At 38.4% G+C, this 24,327-nt stretch overlaps 1 protein-coding gene across 3 annotated transcripts in view; it reads left to right on the forward strand.

Annotated features, from left to right (window-relative positions):
- The window catches only part of LOC136857516 (coronin-2B), a 252,436-nt gene that overhangs the window by 175,384 nt on the left and 52,725 nt on the right, over positions 1 to 24,327 (forward strand). For all 3 annotated transcript variants that reach the window (XM_067136227.2, XM_067136229.2, XM_067136228.2), the window contains 3 exons: positions 89 to 175; positions 3,235 to 3,357; positions 21,306 to 21,423. In XM_067136227.2, coding sequence (XP_066992328.1) covers positions 89 to 175; positions 3,235 to 3,357; positions 21,306 to 21,423 — 328 coding nt within the window. The remainder of the gene's footprint in view (positions 1 to 88; positions 176 to 3,234; positions 3,358 to 21,305; positions 21,424 to 24,327) is intronic.

The following is a 24,327-nucleotide window of genomic DNA, read 5'->3' on the forward strand; positions in this document are numbered from 1 at the left end:
AACTGTGTTGTTGTACATTTGCATTGCAATTGATACAAAAAGAGAAATGGTCAATGTGCCTTGAATACAGTGTCTGTTCTTGTTGCAGGGAGACGGAAACATCAGATACTATGAGGTGGTGGACGAGGCTCCTTGGCTTCACTACCTGAACCAGTTCCTCTCTGGTTCACCACAAGTAATACAACTTTCTTATATATTGTAGGATAACTGCTTAGGATTGTGTCTTTATATGCATCTGTTTGGTATAGGTTGATGTTCAGGTAGTTGCAACGTATTAGCTTGGCATTTAAAAAGAAAATATTGATGAAAGCAGAAAAACTGAAATAAGTAGCTCATAGTAGGAATAATATTTGTTTTACTAGATTGACCATAACACTGATAGGTTATAACATACCGTAGTTTTTATGCAGTTTATACTTGTATTTTCCAATTTATAGGTATGTGGTTTTTTAAAAAATTCAAATTGTGTTAACACTTTCAGGACCAAGTCTATACTTGGTACTTGCCCTCAGAAACAAAAATCCTACTCTGTACCTACTCAGTGGATCTCAGTTTCTGATGCACCACTGAAAGGAACAGTCTTTTATATTTGTATCCCAATTACTGCATTCAAATAGTCTATATGTAACTTGACAGCTTTTCATTCTCTCAAAAACACCAATTATGACACTGTAACATATCTGTAAAATATCACACACAATCAAAGAATGACATGTTTTGTTCTATGTGAACATCCTCAGATTCTATCAAATCATTGTAACACACTGAGGTACGCTGTACGGGCTGTATCATTTGTTTCAGAGAACAAAGCCTGCACAGTGCACGTTCTCTGGTTTTTATCATTGTTACTACAAAACAAACGTGCTGTGTATGTTGATCAGCACGGCAGTATAAGATTATTTTCATATAATTCTCGGAAAAACTATAGACGGCAACAAACTAGAGCTCTACACATCGTATTCTTTCTCTCAAATCGTTTCTGAGCTGTGTCGACTTGACAGTAGTGTGCACATAATAGCGGCTGTGTGTGAACATTGACTGAACAACTGTGATTTATACCAACTGAACAGACCTAACAGATGGCACATAATATTTATATACTAATTATTACGTAGATGTATCTCTTGTACAAACAATTCTGAATGGCCTAAAAACCAAGTAAGCTCAATGTCAGTCATATTTCATTAGTTAAGGGTGTACGTTGAACTTTAAAAAAACTGAAAACCTACCAGTTTCAATCCACTATTTCCATGGTAAGGGATCTATCAATTGTATTGCAGTTTTTGCATATAGGAAGTATAAAGTATGAACTCATATATAGTTAAATAAAAAAATGCCTACATTCAAAACTAGTATTTAATTTTAAAATCCAAAAGTAGTGGAAAAATGGCTAGTCCAGAGGATTAAAATTTATGAAATTGAGCAAGACCTCAGTGTGTTAAATAATGTGTATACGAGTATATGTACGAAGGTTGATCAAATACTGTATAAACAGGATTTTTGTTCCTGAACATCAACAGTGCTGTAGAACTGGCCCTGCACTTCTGCTATGCTTTGGTGGGACCGTTAGGAGTGGGGAGAGCGTGCTGTTAGATATTTCCTGCTATTTCATCAGTAACACTCATGATGTCGGAGCAACAGGTGCACCCTTTCGCTGCACAATGCATAATTATAAAATTTCTTGCTCGTGAAGAAGTTACAGCGGCTGAAATTTGCCAGAGCAATCCACAGTTTGGTGATCAAACATTGTCAAGGACACGGGTGTTTGTTTGGCATAAAATGTTCAAGGAAGGACGAGAACGTGTGGAAAATCAGCAACACGATCTCCATCCTCGCACCAGCATTACAGACAAAAACATTCATGCGGTTAAAGACATTATTGACAATGATCGACAGGTGAGAGTATCAGATATCATTCAGCTGTTATTCTTTTCCATAGCACACAGGTAAATAGAGAATATGTGATTGTGACTGTAGTTGCAATAGAGCTTCATTTTCTTTGTTTAAAAGTGTACGAATTTTGTATTATTAAAAAAATTAATTTCAAAATTTGACTTAATTTTTACATTTATAGTGTATTTTTTATCATGGGTACAACACCTTTTTGAGAATATTCAGCTAATTTTGAATAAAATACTAATGTTTTACCCAATTCTTGATAGTACCTTTTGAGAACTATGAATTTTTACAAAATTATGTACACACAGGTAAAATACACAATAACCTCTTCTTTACTTCGAACATTTCTCAGTCAATAAATTATTCTCTGATGAATCACTAAATGTTAAAACATTGCATATTTTAATCATCTTTCATATAACTTACTTACCCAACCTTACCGTATTGGAAGTAAATAAACAAATGTATAAACAAACAAGATTGCAAGCGACACGAAGCGGCAGAGTGCAGGGCTACCATGCGCGAGCTTACAATGCATAGAAAGAAAGCTTTTATAAATCACTGATATCAATATCACATTTTATAGATATTTCCAGAGAGTAAAAGCTTCGATCTTTCCAGCGGTATCACTTATGCTGCCATTGTGTCGCGGGAAGTGGAAGATACAGGTGAAAGAAAAACGTGGCCATCAGATCGCCCCCCGGCATTTTCATCAGCAACTCGCATGGCCGATAGATCGGCCGCCTATAAGAGTTAATAAACACTAATCTTTAAAGAATTCCAAAGCAATTACCTGTTCGTTTGAAGGGAACTTCCAGCATACTGAATTTTTTCTGTTCAAAATGTTGTCAGTGTAGATTGCAAAAATCCATACTATTTTGTAACTGCTCCCTGTTTCATTCCATCATCCAAAAACACTGTTAATTTTGTTTCCAGACTACTTTTAACAGAGGCCATGCTTACATTACATCGTGTCTTAGGAAATAACTACAAAGGTTGGCTATTTTTAAACATTGTGTACTTTATGCTTTCATCGATTCGTAGACATTCCCATCCTTAGGACATTTGCCGTATCTCCTGCTGTCCACAGAGACCAGCTTACTAAAGTCAAGATACTTATCGTTACAACAGTGTTTTTCTGAAATTGTTTTATCTCTGCAATGAATAACAATTAACATTATGATAGGAAATTTGTGAGGGCAGATATATTGCTTCATGTTGGTTTAACATTATATGGGGGTTCAGCTGTACTTCTGTTGTCTCATCTCCATGTTAATTCATTGCAGGATAACATATTTGAAATTATGGAAGTAATAACATCCTTCCTTTCCACAGCGTGGTCTGGGATTCATGCCGAAACGTGGCCTTGATATTGTGCAGTGTGAAATCTTCCGATTTTACAAGTTGCATGCTACAAAGGGCATGTGCGAACCAATATCCATGATTGTACCACGAAAGGTAAGCTCATCTATATACTGTATATTGCTAAATCCTCACTTTGCTCATCATTACTTAATTTTGTTTATTCAGTTGCAGACACTATTTTTCTTGCATTGAACATTAATTTGTTAATGAAATCATAAAAAGGAGCAAACATGTAACAATATATAGAAAGTAGACATGATAATAAGCTTTTGGGCTTTTGCCATGTCAAGAAAACAAAGGTGAAATTCCTCACGTTTCGCAGAGAACTTTTCTCTGCACCTTCAGAAGAAAATCTCTACTGTTCATGAGGAACACAAGCTGTCAACACCATGTTAGCTCCAATTAACCCTTTCCAGCCCGAAAGTGCCCAGCTGTTCACTTTGCCTTCCGGTCCCTAGCACCCGGCTGCATTATCTGCAATGTGTTCTATCTGTGCGATAGTTTTGTGTTTTTTTCGGCAGTGAATTGTTTGTAAGGCATTTATTAACACGCTGTACAATCTACAAGGCTTAGGAAATAAAAGTAAAGCGATAATTTGTCTTGAAGTTGTCTAGGCAACCATCTTGAACTTCCGGGAGCGCAGGTCAGCTGTTTCGTTCGTAAACATGGTGGGATTGAATACTGCGGATATTGAAACAGCTGAATGTAGGTAAAAAAATGACACAGAATCATTGAGTAGAGGCAAAGGTGAATTTTTTGTAAACAACACATCAACAAAGATAATTTTAGTGATAACAGTTATATAAGTGAAAACAGATATCGAGAAATCGGACCTGATGGCGATGCAGTGGCAGTTCAGGTAACAAAAACATTTCGTTTTATTACTCCGAATGATTATATGGATGATGCTGAACCTGTCCATAATTTTGAAAGTGTATTATGAGAAATAGATTTTTTTTTTTTTACATATGTTAGGAGGAGACAAAGTATTCGGTGACAACCAATTGTGTATATATCAATGCAGCAATTAAACAGGCGCATTCCAGTAAAATAGATACAGAATGGGAAGACACGTGCTCAGAGGAAATAAAAAAATCTGATATACATGGGCACCATTCCACTTCCAGAATCACGTGATTATTGGTTTAGAGGGATTCAGACAACATGAGAATGTGACAAATACAGCCTACCTCTGTGTCGAAAATCATCATCAGGGGGTAGAGGTTTGAACCAACAACCTTATGACTCAATTAATAGAGAAATGGATGCTATTGTTTGTTTTCTAATATTGTTGAAAATGTGAATACATTGTGATCAATAATTTTTATAATATTTAAATTTTTCTGAAAGAATGTGCTCTGCTCAATGTTTCCTAAATAATAGGTTGAAACCTGGGGATAAGCAGAGTGAAAATATGGGCAGGAAAGGGTTAAGATGTACAAAGTAACATGTACAAACTATTAACAGTCATATGAAATTATCTTCATTTTGGTCTGTATTGATCCAATTACAATGAGTTAAATTAATTTCATTTTTAATTTTAATTAATTTAAAAATTAAATTTGTAATTAATTAAAAATAAATTTTAAGATTTTAATATTTTAAACTTTAAGATCTTTACATTTGTTGTGACGTCACCAGTACACAAACATTTTACAAAGCTTTAAAACGTTTTAGGGCCCACCTTATTCAATACTATACAATTTGTTGTGTAGATGTAAATTACAACATATTACGTTTATTCATAAGTAGTTTCGATGCTATACTGTATCATCATCAGCTGAACAGAGGCATTGGAAAATATGCAACCATATAAATATTATCAACATTAACCTTATCACATGTTCAGATATTATATAATACAATTAAAATTAATAAATTATATTTAAACAGATAAAGTGTTTTTCATTTCTCAACAAGTCGAAGACTTGCGGGTCTGTTGTACTAATTATTAAAATCGTATGCGATCAGATTTGCTATCATTATTGTAATATTATGGTACGCTCAAATTAGAATTCACACATAGTTATTAAAATAGTTCTGTTCATAAAACTCTTTGTGCTTAATAAAATACACTTCATAATTCTGCATATAGTGCTATCATAAACAGATTACAAGAAGTTATATAGTGTCCTTTTTGACAGTATTGTTCAGTGAAAACGAGCCTGATGAGGTGCAAACATACAAATAAAGTCCTTAAGCTATTAAGAGGATCTACGTTTCCCAGTTCAAATGTGGAACCTGTGAATAATAAGAAAATATAATATTTATAATATTTCGGAGGGAAGGCAAGATATAAGATCATGTCCAATAACGTAAGTGTTGACTCACCTCAAAAGGTTGATGACTGAGCAAAGCGTATTGAAGCACTATGAGCAATGATCTGATCGAGTTCAAGTGCACACAGTGGGTTGTGACTGGGGAGGGGGAATAGGGGTAAGTGGGAGGAGAGACTGAGGAGCGGTAGTGTATGAGGGATCCGGGGGGGGGGTCGTTATGGAAGAAAGGAATAGCGAGCAAAACTATTACGCATAGCACGAAAAACCGAAATATTGGCCGGAAATTGCACGTCTTTAAAAAATGCAATAAGAAAATCAAATAGAACTTAAGATTTTTCGGAAATCTCATTTAAGTTAAGGTTTGGATCGAAATATTGATCTGAGTTTATATAGCAGCATTCTGTAACAGAGAAGCTTCCCGAACTCTGAAGGTCACTTGGCAAGGCATAGCATTACAACACAATCCTACCCCGAAGTACCTCGGAGTCACTCTGGATCGTGCCTTAACCTACAGAAAACATTGTTTGAACATCAAGCAGAAAGTGGCTGCTAGAAACAATATTGTGCGGAAGCTAACTGGAACATCTTGGGGAGCACAACCATACACAGTGAGGACATCTGCCCTTTCGCTCTGCTATTCCGCAGCTGAATACGCATGCCCGGTGTGGTACAAATCTTGCCATACCAAAGCAGTTGATGTAGCACTCAACGAAACCTGCCGCATTATTACTGGATGTTTGAGACCTACTCCTTTGGAAAAAGTGTATTGCCTTGCAGGGATAGCACCTCCCGATATTCGCCGTGAAGTGACAGCCAAGAAAGAAAAGAGAAAGGTGTTGACATCGGAAGCCCACCCTTTGTTTGGATATGAGCCACCACGCCAGCGGCTTAAGTCTAGGAAAAGCTTCTTGAGAGTAACCGAAACACTTGCAGGAACAGCGCAGCAAGCAAGAATTCAAGAATGGCGCGTCAGGAGTCAACATACGAGGATCAGTCAATGGATGACCCCAAAAGAGGAACTCCCTTCTGGCCATGTCACAGATTGGGTGAATTAGAGAGCACTGAACAGACTGCGCTCTGATGTTACGCGGTGCAGGGTAAACCAGAAGAAATGGGGTTTCGAAGTGGACAGTACCTTGTGTGTATGTGGAGAAGAGCAGACCACAGCCCATTTGCTGCAATGCAGTTCATGCCCATTCAGCTGCACAACAGAAGACCTGGTTAAAGCGAAGCCAAATGCACTTGATGTTGCCCAAAGTTCAAAATAACTGAACATTTTTTTTTGTGTATATGGTTCCTGTATTTTTCTTGGTGACTTTGACCCAAACAACCTTAGAAATTTCTAAAGTTGTCAAGTTAAGGCAACTTTTAGCTGCTGCGCTGAATAATACCAATATAATGGTCCGTTATTGGACATCATAAATTTTCCAGCTAACTCATTCTTGGTTGCCTGCATTTCGCCCTCGTGTGCTAAGTTAGGCTCGTCAGTTGGGACTTAGCACACCACCCAAGACGCAAGGCTAGTGCATACCGTGGAGGCCACTGCATAGGCTATTTGAAGCCACCAGCAGTGCCAGTGCACTATGAGAGCTATGTCTCATTTCCAAAAATAGATGCCTGCCTGGCCATCAAATGATGTAGATGTTGATTCCCATAGGGAACCTAAAATATTTGTCCTGAATGAGTAAATTTATAATACCAATATAATGGTCCGTTATTGGACATCATAAATTTTCCAGCTAACTCATTCTTGGTTGCCTGCGTTTCGCCCTCGTGTGCTAAGTTAGGCTCGTCAGTTGGGACTTAGCACGCCACCCAAGACACTAGTGCATACATCATAAAAATCTTCTTCATCCATCACAGTTGTTATAAATGTTTTTTTTGTGCAACCTGTACAGAGAAGTCCGACAACATCCAAGGGAACCTCACATTTCTCAACTCTTTTTCTTTTTTCTACGAGGCCAAAATCGCGGTCGCAGCTTAAGTAGGAATGGCCTGGGACAACATACTTATGTTGAACCTCATCATCATCATAGTTGTTAGAAACCAAATATATCCAAAGAAACAATAGCATCTTCTTATTATTTTGGCCCCCACAGTTGTCACTCCATACGATCAGTTTTTTCTTGTTTGTTATGTTACTTTTAATGCCTCTGAATATGTAACTGGCGATTTCATTGCCTCCCCGGCCACTCAAACCCTCATGCCAAACAAACATAAATCCCTGATTGTTGTCAGCCATGTGCAAACCCAGATTAAAACAAGACAATTTTCATAAGTAATACATTTGGCAGTGGGTTTGTGTTGGTAAAGAAGACACTTGCTGCAAGTCGACTGAAATTGTACAGCTATCACTACGGAAGCAGCTGATTCTTTGTGATCTAGTTTCATCATTTCTCTGGCTCGCTCTGCTTCCCTGTGGTGAATTTCCAGTGAGGTTCGGTGTAGTTCGTTGTTCCTCTGGTCATTTTGTATTTTGTTGTGCAAAAAATCGCAAGTATTACATGTGTCTTTTCTCGGTTTCCGAAATCTTAGGTTTGGAAAGTATTTTCTCACTGTTTCTAAGTAAAACCGGTACTGAACTGTAGTACCATGATGAAGTTCTCTAAAAGCTGTATGCAGCTTATTGTAGTTCAAATCTTCACTTAAAAACAAATTTGAACTCCTGGCCCTGGTATAGTGGCTTTCCTCATTCGGTAAACTTTCAATATGATCAATTATTAGCTTTACATCATGAGCAGTGTATTTCCTTTCTTTAGTTTTGTTACCCCTACGTTCAATATTGGTAACATCATCTGGCTTTTTTGCTGCAACTAGGGTTTCGACTCTTCGCTTTGTGATACCATGAACTTCAAGGAATGTTCTTTTACACACCTGTGCATGTTTCCCTTTGCAATCAGGAAGTGAAAAGTAAACAGTTGCTTGCCAGCGACTTTCTTCTGGAGCTGTGAACGAACCATGCCGCCTACGTTTAACATCACTAACACCTAAGAGTCCCATTAAATATGAATTTTGCTTCACATGGTCTGCCAGGCTGTAGAACTGGTTAAATATATTGATCTTTTGTTCATAACCAATGTTCTTACATTCATAATGGCATCGGCATACAACCTAAAAGTAAAAGTAAGTCAACAAGGCATTAGAGGCATTACTATTATTGCCAAAAATAACCTGTTTGCTAAGTTACTCTGCATAGTACAACTAAAAAACTAAAGCCTTGAAACAATCTTAGGCCTTTTCACACATTCTTGGAATAAAGATAGCCTATAAGGTTAACATTAACATTCTAGGCCTACCTGTTCTTTTGCAGGAACAGTTGGTTTGTTATTTCCCTCCGACCTCCGCTTCTTCTTAAATTGGGGGGCCCTTCCTTCTCCACTTTTACAGCGTTTTTTTAGGTGCATCCAATATTAAAACACCACAACACACTTAAAACACTGAACTCGTGCCAAAAAGCAACACACAGTAACCTGCAAGACGTCCAAGTAACTACAAAACTAGTCACGTGGCGCTTGGCACATTGCCCGGATTTTGATACATAGTAGGTGGCACTTAGACCCAGGCGAATTCTTGTGGCTAAAGTTTGAACTACTTGCAGACTGAATATCACATAGCCCGTTTTTTACTGCACAGGCTTAGGCACATAGCCCACGTTTTAGCAATAAAATGGAATTTGATTGTTTTGTTTATATTCGGTCGACAAATGACCTTGTCTAAGACAAAGTAGTTGTTATTTAATAGTAATTTAATTATGCTCATGAAATCTTGTATTTCAAATTCACTGAAGTGAGTGTCTTTAAATTCTTATTAATGATAGGGAGCAGCTTGTTAGTTTTAATACGTGGAAACATGTTCTCAATGTCAAATGAATTTATGATATGATGGGCCTATAGTTTGAAGTTGTTTAATTTATTAACCCGTTCTATGGAATTCCTTATAGACTTGTTAACAGTGAACCTATAATGTTGTCTAACAAATTTCTGGATAAACGGAGCCAATTTGTATAGGGGACTGGGTCTGATATTTATTATGGGTCAAATGGGGACCCCGGCCTTGTGTATTTTGGGAAGTGCTTTTGCTGTTGGTAGGCCCGGATTCATACTTATTATTTTGTGTTTCTCCTGTTCGGTAAAGAGAAAAGACGCATTCTTTAATTCTTTAATTCTTTAATTCTTAATTGACGTTGAAGTACTTGTGTCGGGTCTTTCTTGGTCACTAAAAGGTTTTCATTCTTAAAAAGGTTTTTTTTATCTTTTGGATGTAATTGTCCCTATGCATAATGACCATTGCATTATCCTTATCGGATTGCATTACCCTTATCGGCCTTTGTAATAATGAGTTCCTCTTAACCTTCTTTTTAAGGCCTAGAATATGCTTTCTTTCTGTGAGAAAGCCTTAGAAATCCCAGCGGGCATCATGTTGTTATTCGTGATAAAAGTTCTGTTTAACTTTCTTTTGAGATCTAATCTAACTTCATCTTGCACCTCATGTGGCAATTTACCGATCACGACTTCCGATTCTATAACAAGTTTTGAGGCCACTTTGGTTAGGTTGAAATTTGGCCAGTTTGTGTTTAGGGCCTTTTGAGAGGTTTTTTTTTTTTTTCCTCATTAAAGTTAGGAAGTTCATGACACACCAATGTCCCACAAGTACGTGAACGAGAGAGAACACACCATCACTACTATACCAGACTCAAGACCGTAAAAAAATGACAGGAGATACTGTTCCAGAGGAAAGCAGTTTTAAAAAGAATAGACAACTAGGAATTGGTAATATCTTTCATCTGCAATAGTAATAGGAGCCACATTATGAAATCAGGATTTATTCATTTCAACAGTTACTTATAAATGTATAAATTTTTTAATTTATAAATTGACCTTTATTTCATGAACTTTTTAAGAAAAGAATAATCATTAGGACATATTCTCTATGGATTATTATACACGTGTTTCCTTGTCAACTGCTTTCAATTGTAGAAAGAATTTATATAATTTCTCTTGAGTATTTTGTTTTTAATATTGTCAATCTTCTTATGTTATTTTAAGGACACTTCCTCTAAAACATTGATACTTTGTCAATACATGAATGTTTCATCTAAACAGTGTTATATGGCTGAAGATGTTGATTATATACGAAACATGTACCACTTTTAACCAATAAGTAGCCTTAAGCAATTTAGTGTATCGACAAGGTGGAAAATATAAAATACTTAGTTGTGAATATCGGGGATTTTGGCGGAGATATATTTGGGTTGTTTAGAAGACACCGTAATAGAGAACGGCAATAAATTTGATAACATACTGTTTTGGTCTAGGTACGTGGTTGACACGTTTGTAATTCTGGAAGAACGTGTCACAGACACGACTGCTACTCTTGATATTCTTAATAGTATAGACCCACATATAAAGTTTACTTTGGAATCAGAAAAGAATAAGTCAATTAATTTTTTTGGACTTAACAATTAATAGATTCAAATCCTCTTTTACTTACAGTATTTTCAGAAAGCCTACACGGAGAGCTGTTAGTATAAGATAGGATTCTGAGCACCCACATAATCAAAAAAGCGCTGCATACAACAGCCTGGTAGAATGAGCTTTTAGGATCCCTATGACAAAAACTAATTTAAACAATGAGTTGAATATCATCCATTAAATATCTAAGGCTTATGGCTTTAAAGAAGACTTTATCGAACGTATAATCATCAAGTTTAGACATCGCTCACGAACCACGTTACTTACACATAAACCTAGTCAAAAGGCTTTGCAACATTACTTTTAATAAGGATATATATAAATTCATTTTCTAAAAGCATAACATCAGTTTTCATTTCTTACTGATAATAGTAACACTAAAGTACTGCATAATTCAACCTCAATTAATAGTTGCAATCCCCATTCCAAATCGGGCGTATATAGGTTTCAATGTAATAACTGTGGCAGTACTTATCTGGGTCAAACAGGACGCAACTTTAAGATCAGACATACAGAACATGTTAATGCCATAAAGTATAACAAGTTTTCCGTGGTGGGCCAGCGTATAAATGAACTAAAACACAAATTCACAACTATAGACCAAGACATTGAGATCCTGGAGATTTTAGGTAAGGGAACTTTGCTTGATGTTACAGAATGTTGCTATATAAACCGAGATCAATATGTTAATCCAAACCTTAACTTAAATGAGATTTCCAAAAGATCTAAAGTTCCATTTGATTTTCTTATTGCATTTTTTAAAAACGTACAATTTCCGGCCAATAGTTTGGTTTATCGTGCTATGCATAATAGTTTTTCTCGCTATTCCTTTCTTCCACAATGCCCCCCCGCGGATCCCCCTTACACTATCGCTCCTCAGTCTCTCCTCCCATTTACCCCTATTCCCCCTCTCCAGTCGCAACCCACTGTGCGTACTTGAACTCGATCAGATCATTGCTCATAGTGCTTCAATACGCTTCGCTCAGTCAACAACCTTTTGAGGTGAGTCATATAAACACTTACGTTATTGGACACGATCTTATATCTTGCCTTCCCTCCGATATACACTTAAGAAAATGGAAATTGCAACACCATGAAGGCATTGGTTGTTTGTGTTGATTTTCAAAATATGGAACGATGCCATGTAGGTATATAAACGATCAAAGTTTCAGACCCATTGGATTGTTGCTACAGGTCTTCCCACGTGATTGATCATGGAGGAATCAACTCCAGTATACGGACTCTGGTGTAGAGTAGTAGTTGACTTGCAGTCTGTGCAGTGAAGTGTTCCCCGTCAAACATGCCTCGACGACAGAGAAGAGCACTCTATCAACAACTGTCACCGTTTGAGAGGGCTCGGATAATTGGGCTGTGTGAGGCTGGATTATCGCTAAGGACTGTCACTGCACGTGTTGGCCGACAGGCATCTACGGTACAACGTGTATGGCAGCAGTGGTCAAATGAAGGTTCGCACATTCGTAGACCTGCCACAGGCCCAGCGCGACAGACAACTGTGAGAGAGGATCGCCGCATCATTCGGATGACCCGGATGGAACCCCATGCAACAGCAGCGCAAATTCGAGCAGCTGTGGCACCCCACGTTATACAACAAACAATTGGTAATTGCCTGCGTGCAGCTGGCTTACGAGCCTGTGTCCGTCCGGAAGGTGTTCCATTGACCCCACAACAGCGACGTGTAAGGCTGGCCTGGTGTCAAGAAAGATCGACGTGGGTCGACGAATGGCATAGGGTCGTCTTTAGTGATGAATCGCGCTTCTGTGTTGCCCGCAGTGATCGCCGGAATCGTGTGCGCCGACGTACCGGGGAGAGGGGCCCCCCCAGATCTTATTGTTGAGAGGCACACAGGGCCAACACCAAGCATTATGGTCTGGGGAGCTATTGGCTTTAATGTGAAACCACAATTAGTGCTTGTTGAGGGCACTATGACTGCTCGACAGTACGTTGATAGTGTACTCAATCCAGTGGTTGTCCCTATGATGGCGAACATTGCTAATGGGATGTTTCAGCAGGACAATGCCCGGGTTCACACTGCATGCATCTCCAGAGAAGCTCTCCACGACATCACAACCTTAGAATGGCCCGCCAGATCCCTGGACCTCAGTCCTAATGAGCATGTGTGGGACATGATGGGTCGACAACTGGCCAACCGTCCTCAGCCACCCACAACTCTGGAATAACTGACCCGTGCAGTGCAGCAAGCATGGGCCACAATTCCTCAGGAAGCGATCCAGGGCCTTATTGACTCCATGCCTTGACAAATTCATCAATGTATTGCAGCTCGTCCTGCATGTTCAATTGCAGCAATATAGCACCACTCCTTCTGGGTGTTGCAATTTCCATTTTCTTCAGTGTATTATAAATATTATATTTTCTTATCATTCACAGGTTCCGCATTTGAACTGGAAAACATAGTTCCTGTTAATAGTTTAAGGACATTATTTGTATGTTTCCACCTCATCAGGCTTGTTTTTTACTGAACAATACTCTCAAAAAGGACACTAAATAACACTATATGTAGAATTATGAAGTATTTAATTAAGCACAAAGTGTTTTATGAACAGAAATATTTTAATAACTATGTGTGAATTTTAATTTGAGCTTTTCATAATAGTACTATAATGATAGCAAATCTGATCGCATACGATTTTAATAATTAGTACAACAGACCTGCAAGTCTTCGACTTGTTGAGAAATGAAAAACACTTTATCTGTTTAAATCTATATTCATTTTAATTGTATTATATAAGATCTGAACTTGTGATAAGGTTAATATTGATAATATTTATATGGCTGCCAATTTTCCAATGCCTCTGTTCAGCTGATGATGACGCAGTATAGCATCGAAATTAGTTCTGAATAAATGTAATATGTTGTAGTTTACATCTACACAACAAATTTTATAGTACTGAATAAGGTGGACCCTAAAACTTTTTAAAGCTTTGTAATCTCAGTTCAATACAGATAAAAATGTTTATTACTTTATACAAAAAATTTACCTTTTAAGTTTTAAACTCATGTTCATCAAATACTATGATATGGTGCAACAGGCGCACTACGTAATTTCAAGTACAAGTTTCGTCATTGTTTTACGTATACAAGGAGTTAAATTCTTTGTCAAATTTTTACTGTAAGTGGCTGAAGATGACCAACACAGGGTCGAAACTAGTCCCACATTGTGATGTATAAATAATCACACATATTAAACGTGTATTGATTAGGTGGAATCTTTCTGTCAACTCATTGTAAACACAATTAACAAGAAACATCTTTGTCAGCTCCCACTTGGAATACTAGCTTACAGTGAGCCATCTGGTGTCAAATTACAGTACCACTTACTACAGACCAACGGTAAAGCATTCTTAAATTCAAATCTTTATTTTTTGGAGAAGACTTCCACATGAACAGACAAGATTTTCTTCTGAAGGCAGCAAAGTTCGCTGCGAAACATAAAGAATTTCACCTTGTTTTCTTGAGACTGCAAAAGCTGAAAAGCTTATTATCATGTCTAAAATTACAGACCGTGAACGCATCAATCTAAACTGCATATAGAAAGGTAATAACAGATGATAGAACAAACATAGTGACAGGTCAACATTAGAAGGAGGAGAAACAGAAAGACGAGATGAGAAAGAGATGAGATGAAAAAACAAAGACAGTCTTCATACATTAGCATCTTGAAATGAATAGGCTTTCTCCTCATCAATCCCAGTTCTTGTACATCTATCTCTTTGCAGCATGCAACAAGCTAATTTCTGCTTCCTAACTTCATCTGGAAGCTAGGACTCTCAAAAAAGGACGAAAGGAACCCATTTGGTCAATATAAGTAATGGAAGGGAACAATCAAGTGACTAATTTTATGTGTGTCGCGTGTTCCTAGCCTTTTATCACCTGTATGCATCTTTATCTTTTCTGTCTCTTGGCTTTTCCTCTGTTTATCTGGCTTTCTTCTTATCCTTCACTTCCCATGTCCATACTGAAGATCTGTTAAGATGGCTCTCAATGAGTGTGAAAGAATACCTTCCTGATGAAGCTTAGGGGGGCAGAAATGAGCTCTTGGGGGTGAAAAGGAGGTGGATGTATTTTTAAAAAAGAGCTGGGATTTTTATCCGTATTGAACTGAGATTACAAAGCTTTAAAAAGTTGACATGTTTTTTGAAGATGGCAGTACAGTAAAACCTCATTGATTCAAAGTCGTTGGGACGCAAAAATCAGACTTTCAAATTACGTGATTTCGAATTAACCGCCAACACGTAATTCAGAAATGCCAACCCTTGCTGCGTCACAAAATATTCTAAGACCCGTTACTGCATGGAATTAACCTTGATTCACAGTTTAAGCCTTTCAAATGCCATGGAAAAAACTATTTTGAAAATGTATCCAACAATGTGCATTTACATAATTCAAACAGTGCACTTGGATAAATCACTGGCAAACATAACCTCACGCAACAAAAGAAACAAACACATGATTCAAAGAGTAAGTGTTTTATATTTTGGATTACTGTACTTTGTGCATTTTTTAGATGCCTTGTACTTGCACAGAAAGTGCTCGACGGCCTTAAAACATTGTGGCTTATCGAACTTTCCTATGGCGAAGGGAGGAAGTCTCTCGTTTCCGTGTGCATTACAACACAGTACAATGACCCCCACCCTTATACGACTTCCCAGCTGGTACTTCTCACCTTTAAAACCATCAATCCATCTGGGCTCGGCATTAAAAAAAACAATGCAGTTTCATCGGCATTGACAATATTGCTTGCTGCGTACGAATTGATTATATGAGCCACGCTTTTTCGCTGACTGTCAGCATTACCAGTATTCGCGGATTCTGCTTCTACACACACTGCCTGCTATGCGATATTGTGGTGTTCCTTAAAACGCTGAATACAAAAGAATTGCGATTTCACTCGAACTTAGCAAATGTGAAGCGCACTGTAAACACACCGAAGTGAGTGAAAGTGTGGGAAGCTACTCCTGGACGTTCCGGAAGATGCGTTCTATCATGACGCGGATAAATTTTGAATTAAATTACTCTGTAAAATGCAGTGAGCTTGCAGTTGCAATCAACAGTATTCTGTAAGAAGGAAGTCAGCTCCCGGGCAAAACTATCTTTACATCGGTCTGTTTTCAGACCAACTTTGCTTTACGGAAGCGAAAGCTGGGTGGACTCAGGATATCTTACTCATAAGTTAGAAGTAACAAACATTAGCGAGAATGATTGCTGGTACAAACAGGTGGGAACAATGGCAGGAGGGTACTTGGAATGAGGAGATAAAAGCTAATTTAGGAATGAACTCGATGGATGAAGCTGTATGCATAAACCGGCTTCCATGATGGGTCATGTGAGGCAAATGGAGGAGGATAGGTTGCCTAGGAGAATAATGGACTTTGTTATGGAGGGTAAGAGGAGTAGAGGGAGACCAAGACGACGATGGTTAGACTCAGTTTCTAACGATTTAAAGATAAGAGGTATTGAACTAAATGAGGCCACAGCACTAGTTGCAAATAGAGGATTGTGGCAACATTTAGTAAATTCACAGAGGCTTGTAGACTTGAAGGCTGAAAGGCATAATGGTCTATAATGATGATGATGTATGTGTGTATGTAAAATACAATTTTTTTTAATGTAAAGGCAGTTTTGAATTAAAAATCTGAATTTCAGTAATGGGACCGACATTGTTCTTCGAATTACGAATTCTCCTTATTTCGAATTAAACTATTTAAATAATATGGAGAAAAAAACGTACCTCATGTTTCCGGGAATGGGAGCTGCTTTGAATGAGGTGGGATTTTGAATTAAGAGATTTGGAATTATTGAGGTTCTAATGTATATGAAAATTTGGAGTTTGTCCTTATCTATTTGTGTTTTCATACTTGTTTATGTCTCCTCTTTCTGTTGCTCCCTCTCTCCTGTTACTAACCTTATCATTGTCTTCCTGTTGTCTCCTTATCTTTCTATGCAGGGTGTAACAATAATGACACATTCCTCACACGTAGAAGAAGAAAGTATGTTATATGGACATGAGTCCATAAACGCTTTATTTCCGTGTTAGAACTCATTTTTCTACAACTCCACACAGTATTTTAATCTTGGGAAACGCACAGGACAGAACGCACCAGCATTCCACATGAAACTCTTTCTTACATGAAATGCATCAACTTGCCGTTGCTGAGATACATCTGGGATTCAATGCAACGGTGGGTTGATGCATGTATCGGTGCTAACAGAGGGCATTTTGAAAATTTCATGTAAGAAAGAGATTCATGTGTTACGTTCATTGCTGTGTGTTCCCCACAATTAATCTACTATGTAGAGTTGGAGAAAATGATTTTTAACATGAAAAGTGTGAAAATTATTGCACCATTAGTTTAGTATCTCATGCCTGCAAACTTTTAACACATATTTTTTACAGAAGATTGGAAAGACAAGTTGAAACTGAATTGGGAAAAGATCAATTTGGCTTCAGAAGAAAGGTAGGAACACGGGCTTTGAAAAAGAGGCAGCAATTCAGAAAGCAACGAGAGGAAATCAAAACCCTGAGATTTCCCAGTGATATTGTTATTTTATCTGACTCTGCAAAAGATCTGGAGAAATTGCTAAATGGTATGGGAGAGGTGATACTCCCACGTGACATGTCCCAGGTGGCAGATAGGGGGGTCCTAACCGGCTTGCCGGCGGACTTGAGGGAAATAAAATACCTCTCGCGGACCAAACACACAACCCCCTGTGGGTGGGGGCCGCCGACGAAGAATACACTCACGGTATCCCCTACCTGTCGTAAGAGGCGTCTATAAGGGGCGACCGAGGGATGATTGTCTTGGAACCATGAAACTACTTGTGATTAGCACCACTATGCGGATAACATCATGGGTCGCTTTTACTTGCGTGTAGTACCACTATATTAGGTACCAAATAGGTTTGTGATTAGTAGCACACAGGAGCACCGTGCGGTCGGCTTTTGCAGTACCTGTGATTAGTACCACCATATGAGCAGGACCATGAGATGATAGCTACCATGGTTCTGCCTTGCCTGTGATTAGTACCCACTATATGAGGAACGCCATGGGATAGGGGAAGGTCCCTGTGGTTAGTACTCTTATGTGATGAACACCATAGGTTTGCGTTGCCTGTACATGGCGCCGCAAAGTGAGAAAAACGTAGGTCGGTATTATATGTGGAATTTCATAACCTCTGAGTAGTACAATAATGTGTGGAATACTGCAAGTCTCTGCTACTTTTGACTAGTACCGCAACAGGACAGATACCATGGTTCTACTTTCATAGCGATCAGTACCGTTATGTGGGGCCGATAACTTCGATTTGGGACCCCCTTTAGACTGCAAGCATCATCGTTTCTGTGTTACGCTATAGCAGCAGTCCCTTGGTCAGTAATCTTATTCTTCTATGTCATTTTGTGTGAATGTAAAGCATTGTGGGTCGCATCCACTGATTGTTTTAAATTCATGTCCATCCATTCATTCTTCGTTCTCATGCTTTGAATTCTGGTCAGTTTAGACTTTTAATTTTTCATTCCATTTCGTCTCATTTTGTACCAAGATGAAAATAAATAAGTCCAAAACAAAAGTAATGGAATGCAGTCGAACAAAGTCAGGTGATGCAGGAAATATTAGATTAGGAAATGAAGTCTTAAAGGAAGTAGATGAATATTGTTACTTGAGTAGTAAAATAACTAACAATTGCAGAAGTAAGGAGGACATAAAATGCAGACTAGTACAAGGAAGGAAGGCCTTTCTTAAGAAAAGAAATTTGCTCACTTCGAAAGACTTTCGTCTGGAAGACTTTGTATGGAAGTGAAAGATGGAGGATAACTTGGTCAGAATGAAAGAGAATAGAAGCTTTAAATGTGGTGTTACAGAAGAATGCTTAAGGTGAGATGGGTAGATAGAATCACAAATGAAGAGATACTGAATCGAATTGGTGAGAGGAGATTGATTTGGCTAAATTTGACCAGAAGAAGAGATAGAACGATCAGGCACATTCTAAAGACACCCAGGACTTGTACAGTTGGTTTTTGAGAGAAGTGTAAGTGGCAAGAATGTTCGGTGTAGAACAAGATACGAATATGGCAAACAGATTAGAGCAGATGTAGGATGTAGTAGTAATGCAGACATGAAAAGGTTAGCACAATATAGGGTAGCATGGAGAGCTGTATCAAACCAGTCAGGGCCGATGACCTTAGATGTTAGGTCCCTTTAAATGATCGATGGTGTGTGGTTGTTCGGTGGACAGGTATTTCTAGGAGGGACACTGAGCGAGTATCATGGAGATGTAAAGAACCAAGGTGACGAAAATTGCTGGAGAGATAAGCAGGGATGTCTTTCAAAAGTACCTGGTACACAAGAGTATTTGAATGTAGTTTACGCCTGTCGTCTAGTCGTAACCAAGCAAATTGTTTATACAGGGTCTTTATTTATGCTTGAAGGGGACTTTCTCGTTCGACCTTGGACGCCAGTGACGGTTCAGTTGCCGGCTACCGCGCATGTGTATGTACGGCAGAATACGGTGCTCAAAATCATTACCACGCATTTTACTCACCATGCTTGCAGTTTATGCTCAAAAATCATTATCATGCATTATCATGCATTTTACTCACCATTTTTACAGTTGATGCTGAAAATGTTCCCCATGCGCTGCCAAAATAATCGGCATCTCCTAATGAAGTTTTCGGTTACTCTACCAAGTTCTTCAGCACTGATGGATGCAATTGCAACTTGTATATTGTCTTTAAGTTCATCTAGTGTGTGAAGGTTGTTCCCATAAACCACATTTTTTAACATTCCCCCACAAATAAAAATCACATGCCGTTAAATCTGGGCTATGAGGGGGCCACAGATTTTTACTTATGATCCTCGTACCAAACACGCTTCAGTAAGGAGATAACGACCTTTACGTCTATTTTTATTGTTTACTGAACCTGTAGGTTTGAATCTCTTGGCCAGTTGTTTTATTGTCCGATTGACAGTAATGGGTCTCCCTGGAAATTTCGCTCGAAACTTTTGTCTTGTCCTAGCGCATGATTTTCTGCACTTAATGTAAGTATTATGCAGATATACACGTTCACGTAACGAATATTTCACATACATTACAGCACTGTACACAATCACAATAAAACACTATACAATACGACATACAGTACGCAGTAGCTTCATTGAACACCCTACTATCTCGGAGTTCAGCTCTCGACAACTGCAGAGTGCCGGAAACCGCGCGCGCCAGCATATCTAAGACAAGCCTTTTGAGTGCGTTGTAGTTTCAAGCTTAATTCATTTGTTATATCCGTAAAAATTACATCACAGTAGTCAAAAATGGGAAATGATAATGACTAAACAAGTTGAATTTTTAATGATCGAGGGAATACATTTCTGAACTGTTTTAAGGGGTGGAAGCCACAATACACCTTTTTACAGATATTCTTAACTTGCGCTGACCAGTTTAGAGTTTCCATAATAATAACTCCAAGGTTAGAAACTGATTCACAATAAGGTATAACAGTATTATTTAAAGTTATGGGAGGAATGAAACTTTGTTTTAAAATGTGAAGATTCTTTGATGTACTGATGATAATGGCTTGCGTTGTTTTTAATTGCATAGCCATTAATTAGCTCAAGGTCAGCATTTACATTACATATTGCTTGTTGTATATTATTAGTTCTAGTGGTAATAAATTTGCAGATCATCAGCATAAAGATGGTACTTGCAGTGCTTAATTTATCTGGTGATATCAATTATATATTAAGTGAATAGGTCAGGGCCCAGAACTGACCCTTGAGGGACACCCACATTTTTTGTTCGCCATGTTGTTTTATTATTATTTGCAACCACACACTGCCGGCGGTTTGTGAGGTAAGAATAGAAAAATTCTAGCACTTTCTGGCTAAAGTTTAAGGACTGTAATTTGGGAAGAAGCAACTTAGGATCGACAGTATCAAATGCGCTACTGAAATCTAAAAGAGCAAGTATTGTCACTCGTTTGTTGTCCATTGCATATCTAATGTCATCTGTCATTTTCAGCAGAACTGTCATGATACTATGTTTTTTCTTAAAGCCTGATTTGTAAGAGTCGTGTAAAGCATATTTATGTATGTACATAAGAATTTGCTCATGTACCAGGCATTGTTACACTCTGTACATGACTTAATTTCTTAATTAGTATTTACAAACTTTTATCCTATTATCAATTATAAACGCATTAGTTGGGACACTTACTGAATTTGTTGTTAAAATTTTTGTATGGAACTCTTTCTTCCAGAGCGACCAATTTCAGGATGACCTATATCCTGACACTGCAGCTCCCAGTCCTGCATTGTCAGCTCAGGAGTGGATCAGTGGCAAGAATTGCAATCCCATCCTCATGTCTATGAGGACAGGTATGTCATAGGTGCACCATTAATGAAAATGTTTGTTGCAAATTTTATGTAGAAAAATTTAACCATGGTGTGAGCATTTTAGGAGTTTTCAAGACACAGGGAATGAGGTCATTAAGCTACTTAACAAATTATACCCGAAAGTGCCAGAAATACTGCTACCCTTTTCATTTTTTGTAAGTGTGTATGTCTTGACATATTGTGGCAGATTGTCAGGGTCCTTAAAACTAAAATCACTACACAGGTGGTAATGTATTTTACTCCTCACTAAATTTATTGAACTACTAATTCCCCCTCATTCCATGCTAGGCTTCTTTCACTCTGGTCAAATCTTCTTGCTGATTAAATACTGTTTCTGCTGATTTCATACATTATAGGGCCAGAGTAAAGTGTAGCTTCCACCAAAGTCCCAGTCAACATCCATGGCACCGAGCTCGATAGCTGCAGTCGCTTAAGTGTGGCCAGTATCCAGTATTCGGGAGATAGTAGGTTCGAATCCCACTGTCGGCAGCCCTGAAAATGGTTTTCCGTGGTTTCCCATTTTCACACCAGGCAAATGTTGGGGCTGTACCTTAATTAAGGCCACGGCTGCTTCCTTCCCACTCCTAGCCCTTTCCTGTCCCATCGTCGCCGTAAGACCTATCTGTGTCGGTGCGACGTAAAGCAACTAGCAAAAAAAAAAAAAAAAAACATCCATGGCTGTGACAATATGGAAGTTGCTGGGGTATGGGTAGTGCTGAGTCATGACATTCAGAGCATGACTAGTGCATCTGAGTGTTATGAAAGGTGCTGCTCATAGGGTCAGTTGTGCTGCAATAGTACTTTCTGACCCAGTGAGGAAAGCAATGGCAAACTACCTCACTCCTCATTTTGCCTAGTATGCCTCATTTTGGTGCTGCCATTGGTTTTTGGGGTTTCCTCATAACCGCATAACCTTTGGTGGTGCTATTTGAGGATCCAACCAGCCTCTCGGCTGATGACCTAACAGACAGAGTCCTATCTACGACACTACACATTGCAGGTACTTTTGGGCTTATTGTCTTATCTTGTTATATCACTCTGTCCTTTGTCACCATCAGTTTTACTTCTTCTTCTTCTTCTTCTTCTTCTTCTTCTTCTACTTCCATCACTTATCCAGGGAGCTCCTGGGTCAGATTACGGATTGTTGACCTCAATCAACTACTCGCATCTCCTTGGAGACACAAGAGATGTGCATTGCTTCTGGAGTACTCCTTAGATCTTAGTTCTCATCCACTTTCTTTTACAAACTACTGTGCTTGTTTATTTTCATATCTTCTATATTTCCCTCCAAATATCTCATTTCTAATTATGAATTAACAGTTATTTTTAGTTTGTTCACACTGCAGTTGGGACAATAAAGAGGGTGATGTTAAATCAAGATCACGTTTCCAAACATTAATTTGACATACCGTACAGGGATTTTCTGGAATAGTATTAATTCAGCATTTTATTTGTGTAGGTGTTTTCTTGTCTGCCTGCTGTCATTTCTTGATGGATACAGTACTATACGCGAACCTTTTCTTGAGCCCGATTTTTACGGGGTGAGGAGTAAGGAGGGAGCGCTGCCAGTTCCGGTTATACTGCCAACTGGATGGAAATGAAATCTGAATTGAATTGATAAAATGATCGATCTATATGAATTTTCTAAACTGTGTCACACATACACTATTTAACATTATATAACATTTCTCGATGCGAATCTTGTTCCTAGCATGAATTATATAGTTTGGCTTTGCTGTGTAAACAACAACAGTACTAGTTCGTAAAGTGTACGCCAGATGACGCACAGCGATACATAAGCGATTCATAGTTTGTGTTTCAAAGGTTGCCAATATGGTTGTCGAAGATAACCGAGGTCTACCGATTCAGCACTAGGGAGCTCAGGGCTCAAGAAAAGGTTCGCGTATAGTACTTTTGCATCCATCTCTTTGCACAGGCCAGAACAAAGTTTAGCTTCCACTGAAGTCCCAATCTCATCCATGTCTGTGACAATATGGAAACTGCTAGGGTATGGGTGGTGCTGATTAATGAATGACATTCAGAGCACAACCAGTGCATCTAAGTGTCATGAAAAGTGTTGCTCATAGGGTTAGTTGTGCTACAATAACACTGTCTGGCCCACTGAGGAAATCAATGGCAAACTACTTCACTCCTCGTCTTGCCTAGTACACCTCATTTTGGTACTGCCATTGGTTTTTGTGGTTTCCCCATAACTGCATAGCCTTTTGTGGTGCTGCTATTTGAGGACCCAACCAGCCTCTGGGCTGATGAACTAACAGGTGTTTTGTATTTGTACAATACCGTGACAGATGTTCGTGCAAATTTTATACAGTTATCTTTATTCTTATGTTATTGTAGAAATCTTTAATCTATTTGTCGAATTTGACAGTGGTTATCCACTCCTTTTTATTGTTCCTATTGTTCCCATTTTCACACCAGGCAAATGCTTGGGCTGTACCTTAAGGCCTTGGCTGCTTCAATCCCACTCCTACCCCTTCCCTATCTCATCATCGCCATAAGACCTAACTGTGTCGGGGGGCGGGGGGACATAAAGCAAATTGAAAAAGCAAGAAAAACTGATGAGTTAAAGTTTTTGAAACACCAAGGTTTAGCAGACTTACCAATCACTATCATCTTTCCTTTATTACTTCCTTTGGCATTGGTACAAAATACAATGGTTGTTCTGTCCTTGGATTTTTTGCAACCCCTTAAAGTAGCATTTGATATTGTATTATCAGGTTGCATACAATAAAATAAAGCAGTTTCATCCATACTGCACACATCACTTGCATGTAATGTTTAATGATTGCTGAAAGGTTTTCTCAGCCCTCTTGTTCAACCATAGGTCAACTTCTGCTGTATGCCATGTCTTAAGGCCTAATTTGT

This window comes from Anabrus simplex, chromosome 1 (genome assembly GCF_040414725.1).
Source record: "Anabrus simplex isolate iqAnaSimp1 chromosome 1, ASM4041472v1, whole genome shotgun sequence".
Taxonomy (NCBI): Eukaryota; Metazoa; Arthropoda; class Insecta; order Orthoptera; family Tettigoniidae; genus Anabrus; species Anabrus simplex.